The following is an 18227-nucleotide window of genomic DNA, read 5'->3' as shown; positions in this document are numbered from 1 at the left end:
GTAAGGGGGGATCCCTGGGTGGCGCAGCGGTTTGGCGCCTGCCTTTGGCCCAGGGCGCGATCCTGGAGACCCGGGATCGAATCCCACGTCGGGCTCCCGGTGCATGGGGCCTGCTTCTCCCTCTGCCTATGTCTCTGCCTCTCTCTCTCTCTGTGTGACTATCATAAATAAATAACAATTAAAAAGAAAAAAAAAAAAGGAAATACATAAGGGTGAAATGTTAACAGTGTCTCGATTTTGCTTCAGAATTCTCCGGTGGGAAAAATACAAGATAAAAGAGTGATGGCAGATGCCATTGTAACCAAGTCTTAATAATCAATGATTGTTGAATCTGGGTGATGCTGACATGAGTGTTCAGTGCTGAAAAGATCATAAATTTTTACCTTATGAAGCCATTTCTGTAACTATAACAAGAGCAAGAGGCCAGAGGAAGAACTTGAATAGTATGTGGAGCTTGTATGGACTGAGGAAGACTACACTTGAGTCTTTTCAAAAGAATTGTTAAATGGGAAGAGAAGTATCCTTTGTTATCTTTTAAGCCAACTTTTAATAGGATTCTTTTCCTAGTTTGGCAGAGGAATAAGTCTTTCTTTATTCAGAATGCCTGTGTGCCCTTGCACGTAGGCACGCACATGCAGACACACACACAATTTTCTGACTTGGGACAGCTCCAGGAACCAAGAAATTCATTCAGCATTAAGCTAGAGTAGGATGACTGAGCATCCCCGCCTGCCTGGGATGAATGGGTTTCTTGGGACCAGGAAAATCTTGGGCAAACCTGGATGAGTCAGTTACTGTAGTGTGGAAAATTCCAGAGGATTTGATCGAGGCCACATTGGGTGTTTATCTTAATAAAAACCAAAATACAAAATACACTATAGCATGAGGTTAGACAGCTTTCTGATGACTTATATCATGGCTTCACAGTTGTGGTTTTGTTCTTTCTTAAGGAATGCATCAAACATCACCCAGGCCTGTGTTGAAATGTAGGTGTATATTTTTCACACAAATTTAAATTCAAATTCACCAAGCTGGGTTTTTCGTGTCCTCTGTTGCCTCTTCGTAATGTAAATCAAAAGCTGACAATAACTTTATTTTTTTTTTAATACCCTGCTAAGTATAAGATACTCTGTTAAGCCTTCAAACCTGAAACTGAGATATATTTTCTGTTCTGAGCTCAGGGTAGATGAGAGGAGACAAATAATTACTGTATGTTATTTTGTGACAAGTGTTAAAGATTGTGGCAAATAGTTTTAGGACCAATCTTTGGCAATCTTTTTTATATTTTATTTTCAAAAACAAACTGTCCAAAGACAGAACAAGAGGAGAAGAGATAATTTTTTGGAGTATTGGAATTTTGGGATCTCATTTTAAAATCTTATCTAAGGAATGTGCCAAAGAGTGTGCATTATTACAATACAATAACAGTCTTAAGAAATTAAGAATTTTTATATTTTATGCTTTTTAGAAGAACAGTGTTAAAAAGATTGGGATATTCTATGGTAATGGTTAACTTCCAAAGCTTCCTCAGCACAATCAGATCAAGGAATGCTTTCCTCTGGACCCAGCAGTCATTTGTGAGAAAAGCAATGTGTGTTTTGTGTTAAAATATAAATGCTAGGCAGCCTGGGTGGCTCAGCGGTTTAGTGCCTCCTTCAGCCCCAGGGTGTGATCCTGGAGACCCTGGATCCTGGACGTTGGGCTCCCTGTATGGAGCCTGCTTTTCCCTCTGCCTGTGTCTCTGCTTCTCTCCCTGTGTCTTCCATGAATAAATAAAGTCTTTAAAAAAAAAAAAAATATATATATATATATATGCTAAAATTCCTCTTGGATTGACTATATATAATAATGCATTTAAATCTTAAAACCTAGTTATCATTTCTTTGCTCAATGGAAAAAAAAAGATTTAGAAATTAAATTTTTATATTCTGGGCCCATAATAATATATAGGGCTTTGAAAGCAGATAACTGCCTTATGTATCCATAAGATTCTTTTATTTTGATATTTAACCCTCAGGAATATTTTGTCTTCCATTGTTGTTTGGATTGTTAAGAAGTCACATGTGAAATTAAATTTAAGTTGGAGAATATTGTGTTACTGGTAGACCTTTAATTTCTTCAGAAGGTATTTCATTTATAAGTACAATCTAATTCCCAGTCATTTCAGCTAATTAGTAATTAGGGCATTTGAGCCATGTGTAGTGAACCAGGGAGAGCAGAGTAAAAGGTAAAAGATGAGGTTGGAAAGTTGAAGAGTAGTACTGGGAGAGATTTTTTTATGGCCTTCTAGATTATTATACAGACTTAGCTTTTACTTAGAGGGAGATGAGAGCCCTTGGAAAATTCTGAACAGAGGATTGGTATATCTAACTGGTATATATTAACAGAATCATTCTGCTTCTGTGTTGGATGGACTCTGAGGGGATTATGCTGGAAGCAAGAATGCCAAGTAGAAGGCTGTTACAACTCAGCCAACTGAGAGAAGATGAAGACTTAGACCAGGCCAGTGACAGGGAAGTGATTGGATTCCAGAGATACTTTGGAGATAGTGCCAACAGAAATACTCTGACGCAGTGAGCATAGTGTGTGAGAGAAAGATGGTAATCAGGAAAAACTCAAAGTTTTTGACCTTATTAATGAAAAGGGTAGAGTTGCTATTGACAGCAATAGGAAATTCTTTGTTGTAGGTTTTGGAGGGAATACTAGAAGTTCACTTGTGGATATGATAAGCAGGAGATGTCTCCCGTGTATCCTTGTGGTGATGTCAAGTAGAAAGTTAGATTAGGAGAGTCGGGAGTTTAGCAAAGAGGATAACTGAGCTGGAGGTGGGATTGAGGAGTTCTTAGTGTATCACAGTTTTTTAAAGCCACAAGACTGGATGAGAATACCAAAGGAATGAGTATAGATAATAAAAGAGATTTAAGGACACCGTCCTGGAGTATTCCAATGTCAAGAAAATGAGGAGCAACCAGAAAAAAAAGACTCAGGAGTAGCCAGTGAATAGGCCTTCGTGTCCTAGGTGCCAAGAAGAAAACTATTTCAAGAAAGAGGACGTGATTAGCTATGTCAAATAGTACTAATAGATAAAGTAAGGGGAGAACTGATAAATGACTGCTAAAAAGTACTAAATATGTAAGATACTTATTAATAAGGTGATAATAAGTAGTAACTACTTTTATTGAGCTTTTTCTGTGTGATACTGTATTAGATACTTTATACAGTTTTCTGTCATCCATAAAATAGCCTTAAATGGTAAGAATCACAGTTCTCATTTTACAGACACTGGAAGGCAAGGCTCCAAGACACTGAGAGATTAGTTCAAAGTCATAGACCTTGTCAATTTGCAAAGCAAGAACACAAACCCCAAATTTAAAAGCCTTTATTCATTTCCTTATATTGTGGCACCTGGACTTACAGTAAGGTTGCAGTCACAGCTTTTGAACAGGGCTGTCCCATGCTATTTTTGCTCTGTATGTATGTGTACGGTAAGTTAAAGCTATCTTACATGCTTTATTCTGTGCTGCAAATCTGTATCATAAAAGGCAAGGACAGATATATATGTTTGTTTTTTATGATCTGATTCCAAGAAGAAAACTTTGAAGGGATCCCTGAGTGGCTCTGCAGTTTAGTACCTGCCTTCGGCCCAGGGTGTGATCCTGGGGTGGTCCTGGTTCGGTCTCGCATCGGGCTCCCTGCATGGAGCCTGGTTCTCCGTCTGCCTCCCTCTCTCTGTCTCTCATGAATAAATAAATAAAGTCTTAAAAAAAAAAGAAACTTTGAATTATGAGATTTCTTTAAGTAAGAATTCTTTTTTATAAACATTTTACAGTATGAAATATCAGTAATATTCTCTTACAGCAGGAAAAAATAGTTTTTATATTTGCAGTTCCACACTTTAAAAAAAAAAAAGATTTTATGTATTCATTCATAAGAGACAGAGAGACACAGGCAGAGGAAGAAGCAGGCTCCATGCAGGGAGCCTGACATGGGACTCGATCCCAGGTCTCCAGGATCAGGCCCTGGGCTGAAGGCGGCGCTAAATCGCTGAGCCACCCGGGCTGCCCATGTTCCACACTTTTTATCACTCTTCATTCTTGACTTTTAAAATATTCCAACAACAGATCCGTTTTAAGAATAAATCTAAGATATGCAAACTGGTGGTGACTGCTGGCCTGTGTATGATGATGTCTTAAATGTTTGCTTCTTGTGTTTACTAGTTTATAACACCACAAATTATCAAGTACCATGTGTGGATATTTTACAAATGGGTCTGCTTGATTTTTTTTCAAAACCTACATTACATTCTGCTAATTATCCTAGCATTTAGAAAATTAACTTTTATCATTACTTTGCCATTTGGTAATTGAGGTGTAAAGTTGGCACTGTGTGCTAACCATTCATTAAATTTAGTCCTAGCCCACATGATTTTAATTGCTTTGCATCAGAAGATAGTATTTGGTATAGAATGTTTAGATGCTAAACATGATACCTACTGCCCTTTGTTCTAGAGGAAAAACCTCTGGGCTCTTAGGAGTGTATGCTTGTTCTAATCATCCTTTGTTCTTAATTTTTACTTTTTCTTTTTGCTTTCTACCATTTTCTCAAATTTATTGCATGCATTTTACAGATTTGTATGTGCCTTCTAGTGATGCTATTAAGTTTGCATAATTAGCATCCACATTCGAACTACTACTTAGAAAGGCTTCTTTGGCTTATTCTGTCCTTACTTTCCCTGTGAGTTTATCTACTCCCTTAAGAGCTCAGCTACCTCTACTTAGGCGCTGCTCCCGTTTTGCCAACTGACACCATTGTTACCTGTCTCCTCTGTTAGTCCTGCAGTCTTCGATTTGGGTCTTCTGCTGTCAGGTTTATACCCCACCCCAGTTTATTCTCTGTGGAATAACTAGAGCAGTCTTTCCAAAACTGCAATCTTTTAATTTCTGTTTCAGGCTCTTCAGAGTTTTCCCCTTGATCTTAGAATCTCCCTCAATCTCACATATTACACTTAGCCCCTGAATTTTTTTTATTTCCTTCATGTCTGGTGGGTATTAATATGTGCTCTTCCTACTACCTGGAATAAAGTTCACCAACCTTTTGTCTCAGTGATTGCTGTTTGTCCTCAAGTCTACCCTCGGGAGGCAGTTCTGAGATTCTTCCATAACCTCTTCTGCTGGCCTCCAGAGTGTTTTTGGTATGCAGCTGCTAGCCTCTCATGACATCCTGAACTTCCCTTGCTACAGTCTTTGTTACGCTTAATAGTAGTTGTCTGCTTTTCTCTAGTTGATTCCTGAGAAGCGAGACTTTGGTTTCTTCATCTTTCTGAATGAATGAGCCTTCTGAAAAATGAGTATATATGTATTTCATTTAGGGACTTATGTTTCAGAGGAATAAGAAAACTCATAAAGGCAAAGTATTGAGCCTTTCTTGCTTACCATGCTACCCCTAGCACTTAACGTGCTGCCACATAGCAGATGCTGAAATATTTTATTTTATTAAAATTTTATTTATTTTGGAGCACAGGGCGGTGGGGGAGGGCAAAAGGTGAATAGGGGAGGGTCTTAAGCAGACTCTGTGCTGAGTGTAGAGTTCAATGTGGGGCTTGATCTCATGACCCTGAGATACATGACATGAGCTGAAACCAAGCACTTAACTGACTGTGCCACCAAGGCACCCTAATACTCTATTATTTTATATGAATGCCAGTGATAACCGAATTAGTGTTCAGCCTTTACTATTCCTGAATTCTAGTTAGTCCCATAATCACTGCCATATTGATAAACCCAAACCTCAGAATCTGTCTGGCTTCCTCTTCTCTCCTCCCTTCCCCTTTCCAACCTATATCATTCCTTTCTTTACATCTGTTGCTGACATTTCCAAACTGGAACTGCCATACCCTTTACCACCTGCATCAGTCAGTTATCAGATCCTGTCAGTTCTGCTTTATAACAGTTTTTGGCACTCACTCCTCAACCCTGTTTTTTCACAACTGCTTTATTTCAAGCCTCCTATCACTTCCTACCTTGTCAATTACAGAGTCTTCTAATTTATCTAAATACAATAGCTTAGAAAGTAAATACATAACCATTATCAAAGCATTATAAATAATTTTTATTCTCAGTGATTTTTAAAAACCCAGAAACTAAATATTTTCTTATGTTTTATCCTTCTGAATAAATAATGTATGTATATATATTCATCCATTTAGGGACTTTGTGAAAGATTTTTAATATGAAAAACGGAAAATATTTTTGTGCATCAGTAATGAAGATGTCACTTTTTTCATGTAATATTAAATGTCAGCTAAGTCCTATAAAAGAGCTTACTGACTTATTGACCAGATATCCAAACTACTCATTGTCTCTTGAGGAAGCTTCACAACTAGAGTGTGAAGTCCAGTTCAGTCCTAAAGGTGGGTCAAGATGGAGTAACAGAAACTAGTTTTACTTTCCCTCCTGAAACAATTTTTTAAAAGCTAAACAAATATATGAAACAATGGTTTTCAGAAATTGGACATCTGACAGTACATGGTAGTGATTCCTGAGAGAGAAACATTAAATAAGCTGAGTTGTGTGATTGTGCTAGCTTACTGCCTAGGAAGCATTGCTTTTCGAGTCCTTAAATGGGAGAGAGGAAATCCAGGAGGAGTCCATTGGTCTCCCTGAGAGGAGAAGGTGAAATTCAGAGTTTAGTGAGACTGTGGCAAGAGTTAGCAGGTTGAAGGGCCATGAAAAGAGAGTTGCACAGAGAAGACAGCTCCAGAGATCTGTGGAACTCCCCCTGACTGTCTTCAACTGAGTACTAATTAACATGAGTCTGAGGAAACCACAGAGGGTGATAAAAAGACCTACTGAAAGACCGTTAGAGGTAACAACCCTGGCAAGTCAAGTCACATGGCATCCGTGATTGTTTCTGGTGCTACCAGCCAGAGTGGACAAACTTCCTGACTCATTAGGTATCATAGGTACTCAGAAGGGTGATACCCCACTGGAAGGGGAAAATTAGTCCTAGGCTAAAGACTGCTCTGTTTCTGTTTAACAAAGCTTAAGAACAAACTCTGAAAGCAACCATAATCTCTAAAGAGAATGGTGGGAGAGAGGGCAGAAAAAAATATTTGAAAAAATAATAGAATATATTCCAAATTTGGTGAAAACTATGAACCACAAATCTAAGAAGCCCAACAAGCCCCAAGCATCACAAGAGAAGGAGCAGCAGCAACAGGAGGTATACCAATGTACTTCACAATCAAATTAAGCAATTTAAGCCAGGGATTGAGAAAAAATATTAAAGTACCCAGAAGAGAAGCCACATGTACAAAAGAACAAACATAAGGATGTTGGCAAATTTCTAGTCTGAAATGATACAAACCAGAAGATAGTTAAGGAACATCTTTAAAATATTAAGGAGGGAGAAAAACAGCTTTGAAAATAACTTGATATTTCCTGGCAGTATTATTTGCAGTAACATTCGACATGTGTCTGAAAGCAGAAATTTGGATGGGCAAGTTGTTTAATGATACAGAAATTTTAATCATCTATTTTTATATGGTATTTTACATTTGAGAAGTGTTTATATCTGGAAGAAAACTTCTCATAGCACATTTTTTTAGATAGCTAGGATGGATGCTATTTTACACATGAAGAGGCTGAGATGTATAGGTAATATGACTTAAACAGTTTCATAAGATCCAGGAATATAATCAAGTTTCCTGACTTCCTCTTTGGTATGCTCTTCTGATCTACATGGTCTCCTCATTATTAACTGTATACTGCTCAAAAATATTTCCTAAACTTAGAAGCTGTCAGAACATATAAAATCTATGGTGTGCCTTGAAAGCAGTACTAGATAGTTAGTATTTAGTGATTCTTTTGTATCCTGCCTTTTATAGTATATGAAGAAAAGAAATTGAAAATCTTACATGGTATTTATATCATGGCCCAAATAGATGAACAGAAAAAAGTGAGAGTACATTAAGAAGGTATATTAGACCCTGTGTGAAGAGCTGTTACAGTATTTAAACTTTAAATAAATGAGCAAAGGTGGAAAAATTGCAGTGGTCACAGAAAATCTTTTAATTAATGTTATTTCCATTTAAAAAAAAAAGTAAGAAGTTTACTTATTTTAATTATATTAGATATGAGCAGAGAACCTTTTAATAACTTGGTTCAAATTAATGTGCCACAAATTAGTTGGGAAGAAACCATATTTTGTATTTATGCTGCATATATAGTACATAAAATAGAAAAATTAAATACTGTCTTGTCATATGTCATTGCATCCGATACAGCAAATTAATTTTGATCCGTTGCTGACAGCCACATGGAATAAATGTGGTGCATTGTCCTTTTGGTTGCCACTAAAGTTTCTTCAAATTGTTCTTTAGAGAGGCTTTTCAACCTCCTTAATCAAGAGAAATTTTGAGAGCCACCTCTTTAGAGAAGGCCTTATGATAGCATTGGGATTTAAATGCTCAGACTTGAAAAGTGGGCAGGATTTAAGTAGGATAAAGTACAATGTTTTTGGTTATGAGGAGTATGAACGGGTCTTCTTAGAACACTGAGAATAGTTCATGTTGGAAAGAAGTAAGAAATAAAGTAGAGAAGGTAGGATAGAGCTAGATTAGTGAAAGCCTTAAAAAACCAAGTAGGAGGGATGCCTGGGTGGCTCAATGGTTGAGTGTCTGCCTTGGGCTCAGGTCGTGATCCCAGGATCCTAGGATCGAGTCCCACATTGGGCTCCCTGGGGGGAGCCTGCTTCTCCCTCTGTCTATGTCTCTGCCTCTCTCTTTATGTCTCTCATGAATAAATAAATAAATAAAATTTAAAGGAAAAAACAAGTAGGAGAAATAGATGAATGGCACTGAAGTTAGAATTTACACCTGAGGTAAATGAATTGTCCCTCATCCAGTTATGAAATGTGATCTTCTGGCACTTCGACTCAATGTTTTCTGTGTATCTTAGCATTCATTGTATTTCAGACTAAGTAAACACAGATGAGATGACAGAGCAAGAGTGGTTTATTTCAAGAGGGGTCATGTTTTTATTCTTTTCTAGTCTACGCCTCTACATCTAGCAGCGGGCTACAACAGAGTTCGGATAGTGCAGCTTCTTCTCCAGCATGGTGCTGACGTTCACGCGAAAGACAAAGGGTAGGGGTATCCATTTACTTTTCCTAACCGTTTTACGGGTGGAGCGTTATGCTTTATTTTCAGCATCTGAAACACTAAAGTTCGTTCGCACTAGACAAAGTCACGTATCCCATTTCTTTACAGCCTACGTAGCATTTTAAGAATGTTTGTAAATTTGTTTTGGCTTCATTTTCGTGTTCTGCTTATTAAAGAGGCTTTCTCATGGTAATGTCTAAAATTAGTAAATTTTACTGCAATTCTATAATTTGATGCAATTCACTTTTCCCAATTGCATTTATTGTTTTTCAACTCAAGTTACATTCCAGAAAGGGAGATAAGACAAATTGAAAGTTTCAATAAGCCAGTAATATAGCTATCCCATTCATCTGGTATATAAGGATCATCTTTTATTAATAAACCAAATTCATTAGTTTACAATAATGTAATCTGATTTTTTTATCCTAATAAAATCTTGGACATCTGAACTGAGAAAACTTACCAAGGTTGATACTTCTTGGATAAATGATTATACATTATTTGAAATTGCAGTATTTAATTGGCCTTTTTTCCTTTAGTGGACTCGTGCCTCTTCATAATGCATGTTCATATGGACATTATGAAGTCACAGAACTGCTATTAAAGGTAAGAGTAATTTTTAAAAAGTAAATATTACTTGCTTTTTTTCTAATTTGTCATAAGTTCTCACATGACTTGTGGACCAGAGTTTTAAGAAAATAAAATGTTTTTTAAAAATATTACTGTTGCCTTAACATTTTTTTAAATGTAAATTGGGTTTTTTTGGTAAATTTTTTGTACATTGTTTTTAAAAGCTGAAATTAAATAAAAATACTTACTGACATTTCAAGAGTCATAACTGAAATATACAGTGAAAAAGATGTCTTCTGAGTTTTACTTCATCCAGCAAAATGATCACTGACCTAAAACTTTTTTTCTCAATTCAGCATGGAGCTTGTGTTAATGCTATGGATCTCTGGCAGTTTACTCCACTCCATGAGGCTGCTTCTAAGAATCGTGTGGAAGTCTGCTCTTTGTTACTTAGCCATGGTGCTGATCCTACGTTAGTCAATTGCCATGGCAAAAGTGCTGTAGATATGGCTCCAACTCCTGAGCTCCGAGAGAGATTGACTTGTATGTATTTATATCCCAGACTCAATATTGCTCGTTGTAAATTGGAAGATCTCATTTTTTTAGTTATTAAACTGGTGTCTTGTCCAACTTAAATGATACTTTTCCATTCTTTCACACTAGTTTATAATCCTTATTTCTGATCCTGTACTTTTCTTTTAAGGCTAATGAGGGTGAGTCAGTCAATAACCATTTATTCCATGCTTACTGTGTGCCAGGTACTGAAAATACAACAGTGTACAAACCAGAAAAAAATGCTCTGAGCTCACAGAGTTTATATTCTTGTACTATTGGTAATAGTATTTGATATCTAACATTATTGAGTACTCACTGTTTTCCAAGCACTGCAGGCTGACAAAGTTATTGCCCCAATTTAAATAAGGTCCTTTTATGATTTGGCAGAAATAATATTCTTAAATGCTGATACATATTACCTATATATACATATGCATGTTTTTTATGTAAACTTTTTGTTTAGTTTTAGATTTACAGAAAAGTTATAAAAATAGTAGAGTTCTCATATATTCCATAGCCAGTTTTCCTTCCTATTAACATCTTACATTATTAGTAAGATTACACTTGCATAATTAATGAACCAATATTGATACATTATTAACTAAAGACCATACTCTACTCAGATTTCCTTAGTTTTTACCTTAAGTCCTTCTTCTGTTCCAGGATCTCATTCAGGATACCATATTATGTTTAGTTATCATATCAGATACTGAAATATATTTAATTCTACATGTGGGCATTGTCATTTTAAATTAAACTATGCATCACCTACGTAATAATATCTAACTGGTCCCCTGGTTGGTATTCTCTTTCAGGATTCTAAGAATCCGGTAACTGGACTTATGCCTGAGGAAAATCTTTAAATGATACTTAAGAAAAAGGCAGAGTCAAAATGATGCTAAACGTCATTTAAACTTAAGCAGATTAAAAAATAAATTAATAAATAAACAAACAAACTTAAGGAGATTTTAAAGTGGTTTATGTTAAACCAGGAAGAGTTGTAATTTTCATTTGTTCAAGTAGAAATTTAAACTTATTTTGATATTGGAACAGATGACATCAATTAGATTACAGGCCAGCACAAACCAGATTATAACTGTGCAGATATCTTAGCAATGAATCCTTGTAGAAATGCCTTTATTCTCCCTCCACTCATATGACCCTTGTCATATGTTATCTTGCATTATATAGGTCATTCTTCTATGTTTAAGTTCTGTCTTCCCAATGAAATTTAAATTCTTAGACTTTTTTTTTCTTTTAAAAAAATATCTTATTTATTTATTCATGAGAGACAGAGAGAGAGCGAGCAGCAGAGACACAGGCAGAGGGGGAAGCAGGCTCCATGCAGGGAGCCTGACGTGGGATTTGATCCTGGGTCTCCAGGATCATGCTGTGGGCCGAAGGCGGCGCTAAACCGCTGACCCACCGGGGCTGCCCAACTTTCCATTTTATTACTGTCTTTTAGCCCAGCATGATGCTTTGTTACCTAATAAAAATGTACTGATGGTATTTGTGTTTGGGCCCATCTATCTACCTACCCTCAGCCCAGCACAGTGCGTTGTGCACAATGCACAGCAAGTTTATTGACTCAAAACTTTTTAAAAATCTTTTTCTAATTTCCTTCTTTTAGTTTATCCCCTGGGCTCAGCTTTATCCCCCATGTCACCTTTAACTTCTTTTTCCTTTTAAATATTTTGCCAATTATGAGTATTGTTAAGAGTTTTTATAGTGTATTTCACTAGACTATCTGGTTCCAGGGTACACATGATTTAATGGAAATTTGTATAGTTTTGTGAAAGAAGTTCCCTGATTATTTTTCAACCTCAGTATTTTTTATTTTATTAAATAAGATTCTATCAAGGAATTATTTGAAGAAAAGAATTTAACAAAGTTGGAACTTCTCTTAACTATGGTTTTCATCACCACTGCCTTAACTTTGCATTTCACAATGACACAATTCTTTTTAAGAAAATTATACAAAAACAAAGAAGAACAATATTTTCATCATACCCATCATTACAGCATTTTCATTACACACTGTTTTTTCCTGCTCTTCTTTTTTTTAATGTGTTGTTTCCATGAAGTTAAATGAACAGGTATTTTGGATTCTGCACATACTAGAGGTAAAAATAATAAAAGTAGCTTTCATTCTTGTTTCAAAATGCATTTGTCTTAAAAGAGAAACTTTTTTTTTTAAAGAGAAACTTTAAGGCATTTTATAAATATTAAGTTTTCAGAATAAGTTTGAGAAATTTGCAGTTTCACTGCCTTCTTTTTAGCTACTTAAGTACTTCCTTGTGGTTTTAAAAAACAAACCTTTAACCTTTGCATTTAGAGGGACCTTTATATTGTAGATAGATTTTTCCATTCTCTCTTTTTTTTAATATTGAGTATATATCAATAAAATATTTTAAATTTGAGAGTCAATTTGGGCAGAAATCTTTACTTTTTTTCTAAAGAGCAAAGATAAGGAATATTTTACGTCTTGTTATTTGAGAAAATATCATGTTGTTTAATTGTATTATTACATTCTAATTTCTTGATTTCCTTAGTACTGCCGTCTTATTCTTTATATTTTTCATAAATTTGCCCATTTAATTTTTTTGAGTCCCTTTCCTGAATTTAAAGGGGCAATTGAAAAATTAGAATTGCTTTTATCATTTAGATAATCATAGAACATTTGTCATTAGAGAAAAAGCCAGTATGATTTGAATTCAGTTTAAATTTCTCTAGACTGATGTCCAAAGCAAAACTATACTTTTTGTTTGAGATCAGTTCTCAATAGATTGCTTTCCTTTACAGTTGTCAGGATCCTGCTCCCTAATACAGCAGTTTGTAATTCTTCCTCTTGATTTATCCCTAATTTTATCATTAAAATGAAAATCTATAATTTTGTTATTTGGAAATACTGGTTTACTTTTACTTCATTTGACCCTGACTTTGAGTTTCTGAAGTTTCAAAGTCCTACACTTGAGGAATTTACCAATGATAAGGTACCATTAAACAAGAGGTTTTATAAAAATGGTTTTCTCCCAGAACATGCCATGACTTATTTTATAAGCATTCAGTATTCACACAACAAATTGAATACACACTGTGCTATATACCAAATAATATGCTAAGTGAGAGGACCACCATAGCAAATAAAGTTATGGGATATGTCCTGTGATATAAGGGTAATGCAAGTGCAGTGGACTTCATAAGAAGGAATCCTAGCCCAATAATGGGGAATATCAGGAAGACTTATCCAGAGTATCTAAACTGAGATTGAACAATAATAGTAGTTATTAAGGCACATCTGTGTCTGTGTGTGTCTTTCTCTGTCTTTTGAGGGACAGAGGGGAGTGAGATGGAGAACTTAGGAGAGGAGAGAGAGGAAAAGAAAACAGTTCGGTAGTAGGCAGGTGCAAAGGCCTATATGGGCCAAGGATTGCTACATCATCCATTATGTTACATATCATTTGTATCTTTTTAGAACAATTTTCAGTTTTTTGTTAGCAAGTGATCATATCAAAATACCAAAATTGTAAAATAGAAAATATGACCATAAGTTTTTAATTTAGAGTATTGGATTTTTATTTATACTGTTAATCACTCTTGAAAAAATCCCTTACTTGCTTATACAAATAATAAAATATTAATTGTTCTTTGAAAATTATCAAACTCTAGCACTTCCCCCATAGTTCAGTTCTTCCCTTCTCTGTGCTGAAGCTATTAATTCTTTGGTGAGTATTTTTCTAGGTGCCTTTTTTTGTATCATTTCTTATATTTAGTTGTGGTGGAAATAATAGTAACAATACAAAAAATTTGGATCAGCTTGTCTTTCCTACTTTAATTTTCATTTAATTATATATACTTTCATGATACTATGTACAGACCTATCATTCTTATTAAGAGCTTTAAACTATTCCAGTGTGTATATGTTTATAACTGGTTTCCATTGGTGGACATTTTTGGTTCCTTGTTTTAAAACTTATCTGGAGTGTCTTTATGAACTCTGAGAGTATAAAACAGTCTTATTTCAAAGCATTCATTTTTCAAAATTTTTCATTAACTATACATCCTTTGCACATTTATCATCATATCATCTGTTGCTGCTTTGATAAAATAAGAGCAATGTGTAAAATTAATAATTTTCTGATGTATAATCATGCTAAAATGATTTTTACAGATTTTAAATCTTTTATGTCAACTATTCTTTCTTTAACAGATGAATTTAAAGGTCATTCTTTACTACAAGCAGCCAGAGAAGCAGACCTAGCCAAAGTTAAAAAAACACTCGCTTTGGAAATCATTAATTTCAAACAACCACAGTCTCATGAAACTGCGCTGGTAAGATTTTACTGTTAATCCATTCCTTAGGTCTGCAATAGTAGTGGAGGCACAAAGTGTCATTTTCATTTCAGAAACCTTACAGTAACTTTAGTGTCTGAAATTTCCATTTTAATGTTGGTTGCATTGACTTTTAAATTTGGTTCAGGAGGTAATTGCTTTCATGGGTGAGAGAATAGACATTTGCTCACCCTTGATTTGGTAATTATTTTTACCTGTGTTTTTACCCAACCATATTATAACAAATCTACTTTTGTGGCCAATTCTTTCATAAAATAAAAGATGTAATGTTCCCCTTAGAATCTTTCTTTTTCATGGTTGCTAGGTAAAGACTGTTTGTTTTCCATTAAAGATTAAAGTATTTTCAGTGGTACTTGCATCATCCTTTGGAGCAATTATCCAAAGAATTATTCATTATCCAAAGAGTTAGTACATTCATTATAGAAAAACAATGAGTATGAAATTTTTGCTCCAGACTGTACAAATTCTTTTTTAAACTATTCATGTTTTTTCTTTTAAGGCCCTTTCAGAAAGATTAGCTTATTTTCCTTGTCATTGACCACATTAAATTTCAGGTGTAGGGCTGGTAGAATTATTCCAAAATTCAGAATTTAAACATACATGATGCCTCTATCACAGACCTATAAATATGCTTCAGTTAACATTCCCACATATATTCAGCAGAAAAAAAGTCAAGCTGTGGTCAGTTCTTTCTGAAAACGACATTAAAAGAGTCATCAAACTTAAATGGGCCACTATATGCACACATAAATACATGGCTCTCAGACTAGAGTTCAGATACATTCAAGTTCTCCAGCATTATGCCAGGAGATACTCGAAGCAACAGAGTAAGCCTGGCCTGCTTTTTTGGAGTGTTCGTTGTATTCATTAGTAAGTAGTTCGTTACTCTTAACATTTTAATACAAACATTAATATAAAACAAAAAATACCAAAAATTGTATAAATGTAGGATAAAACATAAAATTTCTGAGAATACATCTTCCACTAAATTCCTTCAAGTTTATTACCTTCTTGCCTGTACCTGGGCATCTAGGCTTATATAGTGCTTAAAGTAGCTCTGGGGCAGAGTTTGAGAACTTTTGATTTATGTGGCTGACAACTTAACAAAGGATTGACTAATTCAGGTGTAGATATTTGTAGCTTTGGAGAGGCAGCATTCTGATACCTTTAAATAAGTATAGATTGGATAATTATATATTAGCCAAAGAAAAAGAAACAGTGTCTCTCTTAATGCTTAACAAAAATCATTTCACCTTAGTTTGAAGGATTATGTCTTGTACTTCCAGTGTATTTAGGAAGAATTTTATGATCTCTATAATGTAAAATATATCTTTAAGTATGTTTTGACAGAACAACGTTCTAACTAGTCATCAGATGCTATTTAATTCTGAAGTCTACTTGTCAACATAAGTTTATTAACTTAGCTGTGTTTACTTTACAGCACTGTGCTGTGGCCTCCCTGCATCCCAAACGAAAGCAAGTGACAGAACTATTACTTAGAAAAGGAGCAAATGTTAATGAAAAGAATAAAGAGTAAGTGTAATTGCAGAGGAAGCAGGTCTTAAAAGGGAAATGCAACAAAAGTTAGGAAATTTTCTTTTCTTCTCTCCATAGTTTCATGACTCCCCTGCATGTTGCAGCAGAAAGGGCTCACAATGACGTCATGGAAGTTCTACATAAGCATGGAGCAAAGGTAAGACACACCTGAAATAAAATGTCAGACTTGCAATTGAGTAGCTAGGTGCTCTTAAGGCTCTTACCATTCTCTCTGATTTTCCTAGAAAAATGAATTTTGTAAAGGACTGTTACCATGTATTTGAAGTCACCTCTTCTCTTTTAAAGCTGATTTAAGTCTTGTTACTAATAAAAATAATTACCTGTGTTTTATTGAACTTTACTATTGTTCTTCTGTAAAGCAGTGAAATGTAGCTATGGTCTTATCATTCAAAATACATTTAACTCTACCTTGTTTTATAATAATACTGGAACTGGTAGATTTTGATACTCAGCATCATTGATGGTTTATCAGAATAATTTATGTAAATGATAGAGTATTGCTACTTATTTTAAAGAACATTTTTGTTCCTTTAAACTGGTAATGATAATTATTTTCTCAAATAACCTTGACACTAAAGAAATAAGAAATTTTGCAGTAACCATTTTTGTTGGCATTGTCTGAAATTATTAATTACTTGAGGGAGGAAGGAAGCAAACTGGTTGTTTTTCAGAGGTAACATGAAATTGGAAATTTTTAAATCCTTAAGACTGTATATTTTAAAGCAGAAGTCTCCAAAGTAGACAGACACTCTATGGAACATACAAGACAAGCCATTGGAGACAGGAAAAAATATTAGAATTTTAGTTTATTAAAATAGTAATTTCCTTATTCCTGAATAACAAAATTAATACCTGCTAATATTTAATAAACAGTTTGATGCTGGCTCCCTCCTTAGGTCCATGTGTCAGCCTGTCTGAGTCAGCTCGAGGTGTTTCCTGGGGAAGAATGGAAGTCTGAGTAGCAAGGGTAGCAAGGGATTGACACTGACAAACTCGCTCATCTGTTCATTTTCAGCATGTTATCATGCATACTGCATTTTACACATGTCCATATGAGTGGATTTATGGATACTATCCTAAATGGTAGATCCTTCATAAGGAATATTGTTTTTAATCCAGGGAATGACAATCTCACAGCATAAAGAGGTAGTCTATTTCATAAATTAGTATTTTCAAGAATTGTCATACTTAGGCGTTGTGCTTTTTTTTTTTTAAATGAAAATAAGAGGGTCCAAAATTTGTCATCATCTGTGATAACAAATGACTTATGTGTAGGTACTTTTTACATGTATGTAGGTATTTTTTAAAAAAAGAAACATAAACCCTTAATGGCAAATATTACATATTTTAAAGTAAATGAGAAAGTGACTGCATTTTTTTTAAAAGACATTTATTTATTCATGACAGTCACAGAGAGAGGCAGAGACATAGGTAGAGAGAGGAGCAGGCTCCCTGCAGGGACCCTGATGCAGGACTCAATCTCAGGATCCCGGGATCATGACCTGAGCCAAAGGCAGATGTTCAATCACTGAGCCATCCAGGTGCCCCATCATTGTGATTTAGTAGGCATCACTAACAATGTACTTTTTCCACTGGTTCTACATGTCTCTGTCACATGTTTTGAGCTAATGTGGTCAATGGGACAAGCTATTGAAAATGAACTTAGAATTAGACCTTCAAATCTACATTACTGTTTTTATGTTTTTTTTAAGGTTTTTTTTTAAGCGAACCAAAAGACATTTTGTAAATTAGTAAATAGGATATTTTTAAATATTTAACTGTTTCATCTCTTTCCCAGCCTTTGTAATTCTCTTTTTGTGTAAGTTTTACACATATCCATTATGTATTAGTATAGCACTATTTGTTACAATTTACAAATGAACACAAATATTTATTGAAAGGGTTCTCAAAACATTTCTTCACTCATAAGGTTCACAATCCCAAAATTTGGATATCCTCGCTTTAAAAAGGACCATTGCTGTTTTGTTTTTTGTGTGTGTTTTTTTTTTTAAGATTTTATTTATTTACTCAT

The 18227-nt window shown here is 34.9% G+C and overlaps 1 protein-coding gene across 1 annotated transcript in view; it reads left to right on the top strand.

The window, feature by feature from the left end:
- TNKS (tankyrase) overlaps positions 1–18227 on the top strand; it is a 213716-nt gene that overhangs the window by 127827 nt on the left and 67662 nt on the right. The window contains exons 6-11 of the mRNA XM_038560211.1: positions 9051–9145; positions 9700–9766; positions 10087–10273; positions 14496–14617; positions 16080–16171; positions 16253–16331. Coding sequence (XP_038416139.1) covers positions 9051–9145; positions 9700–9766; positions 10087–10273; positions 14496–14617; positions 16080–16171; positions 16253–16331 — 642 coding nt within the window. The remainder of the gene's footprint in view (positions 1–9050; positions 9146–9699; positions 9767–10086; positions 10274–14495; positions 14618–16079; positions 16172–16252; positions 16332–18227) is intronic.

Source organism: Canis lupus, chromosome 16 (genome assembly GCF_011100685.1).
Source record: "Canis lupus familiaris isolate Mischka breed German Shepherd chromosome 16, alternate assembly UU_Cfam_GSD_1.0, whole genome shotgun sequence".
Lineage (NCBI taxonomy): Eukaryota > Metazoa > Chordata > Mammalia > Carnivora > Canidae > Canis > Canis lupus.
This window is presented reverse-complemented; position numbering and strand designations above follow the sequence as displayed.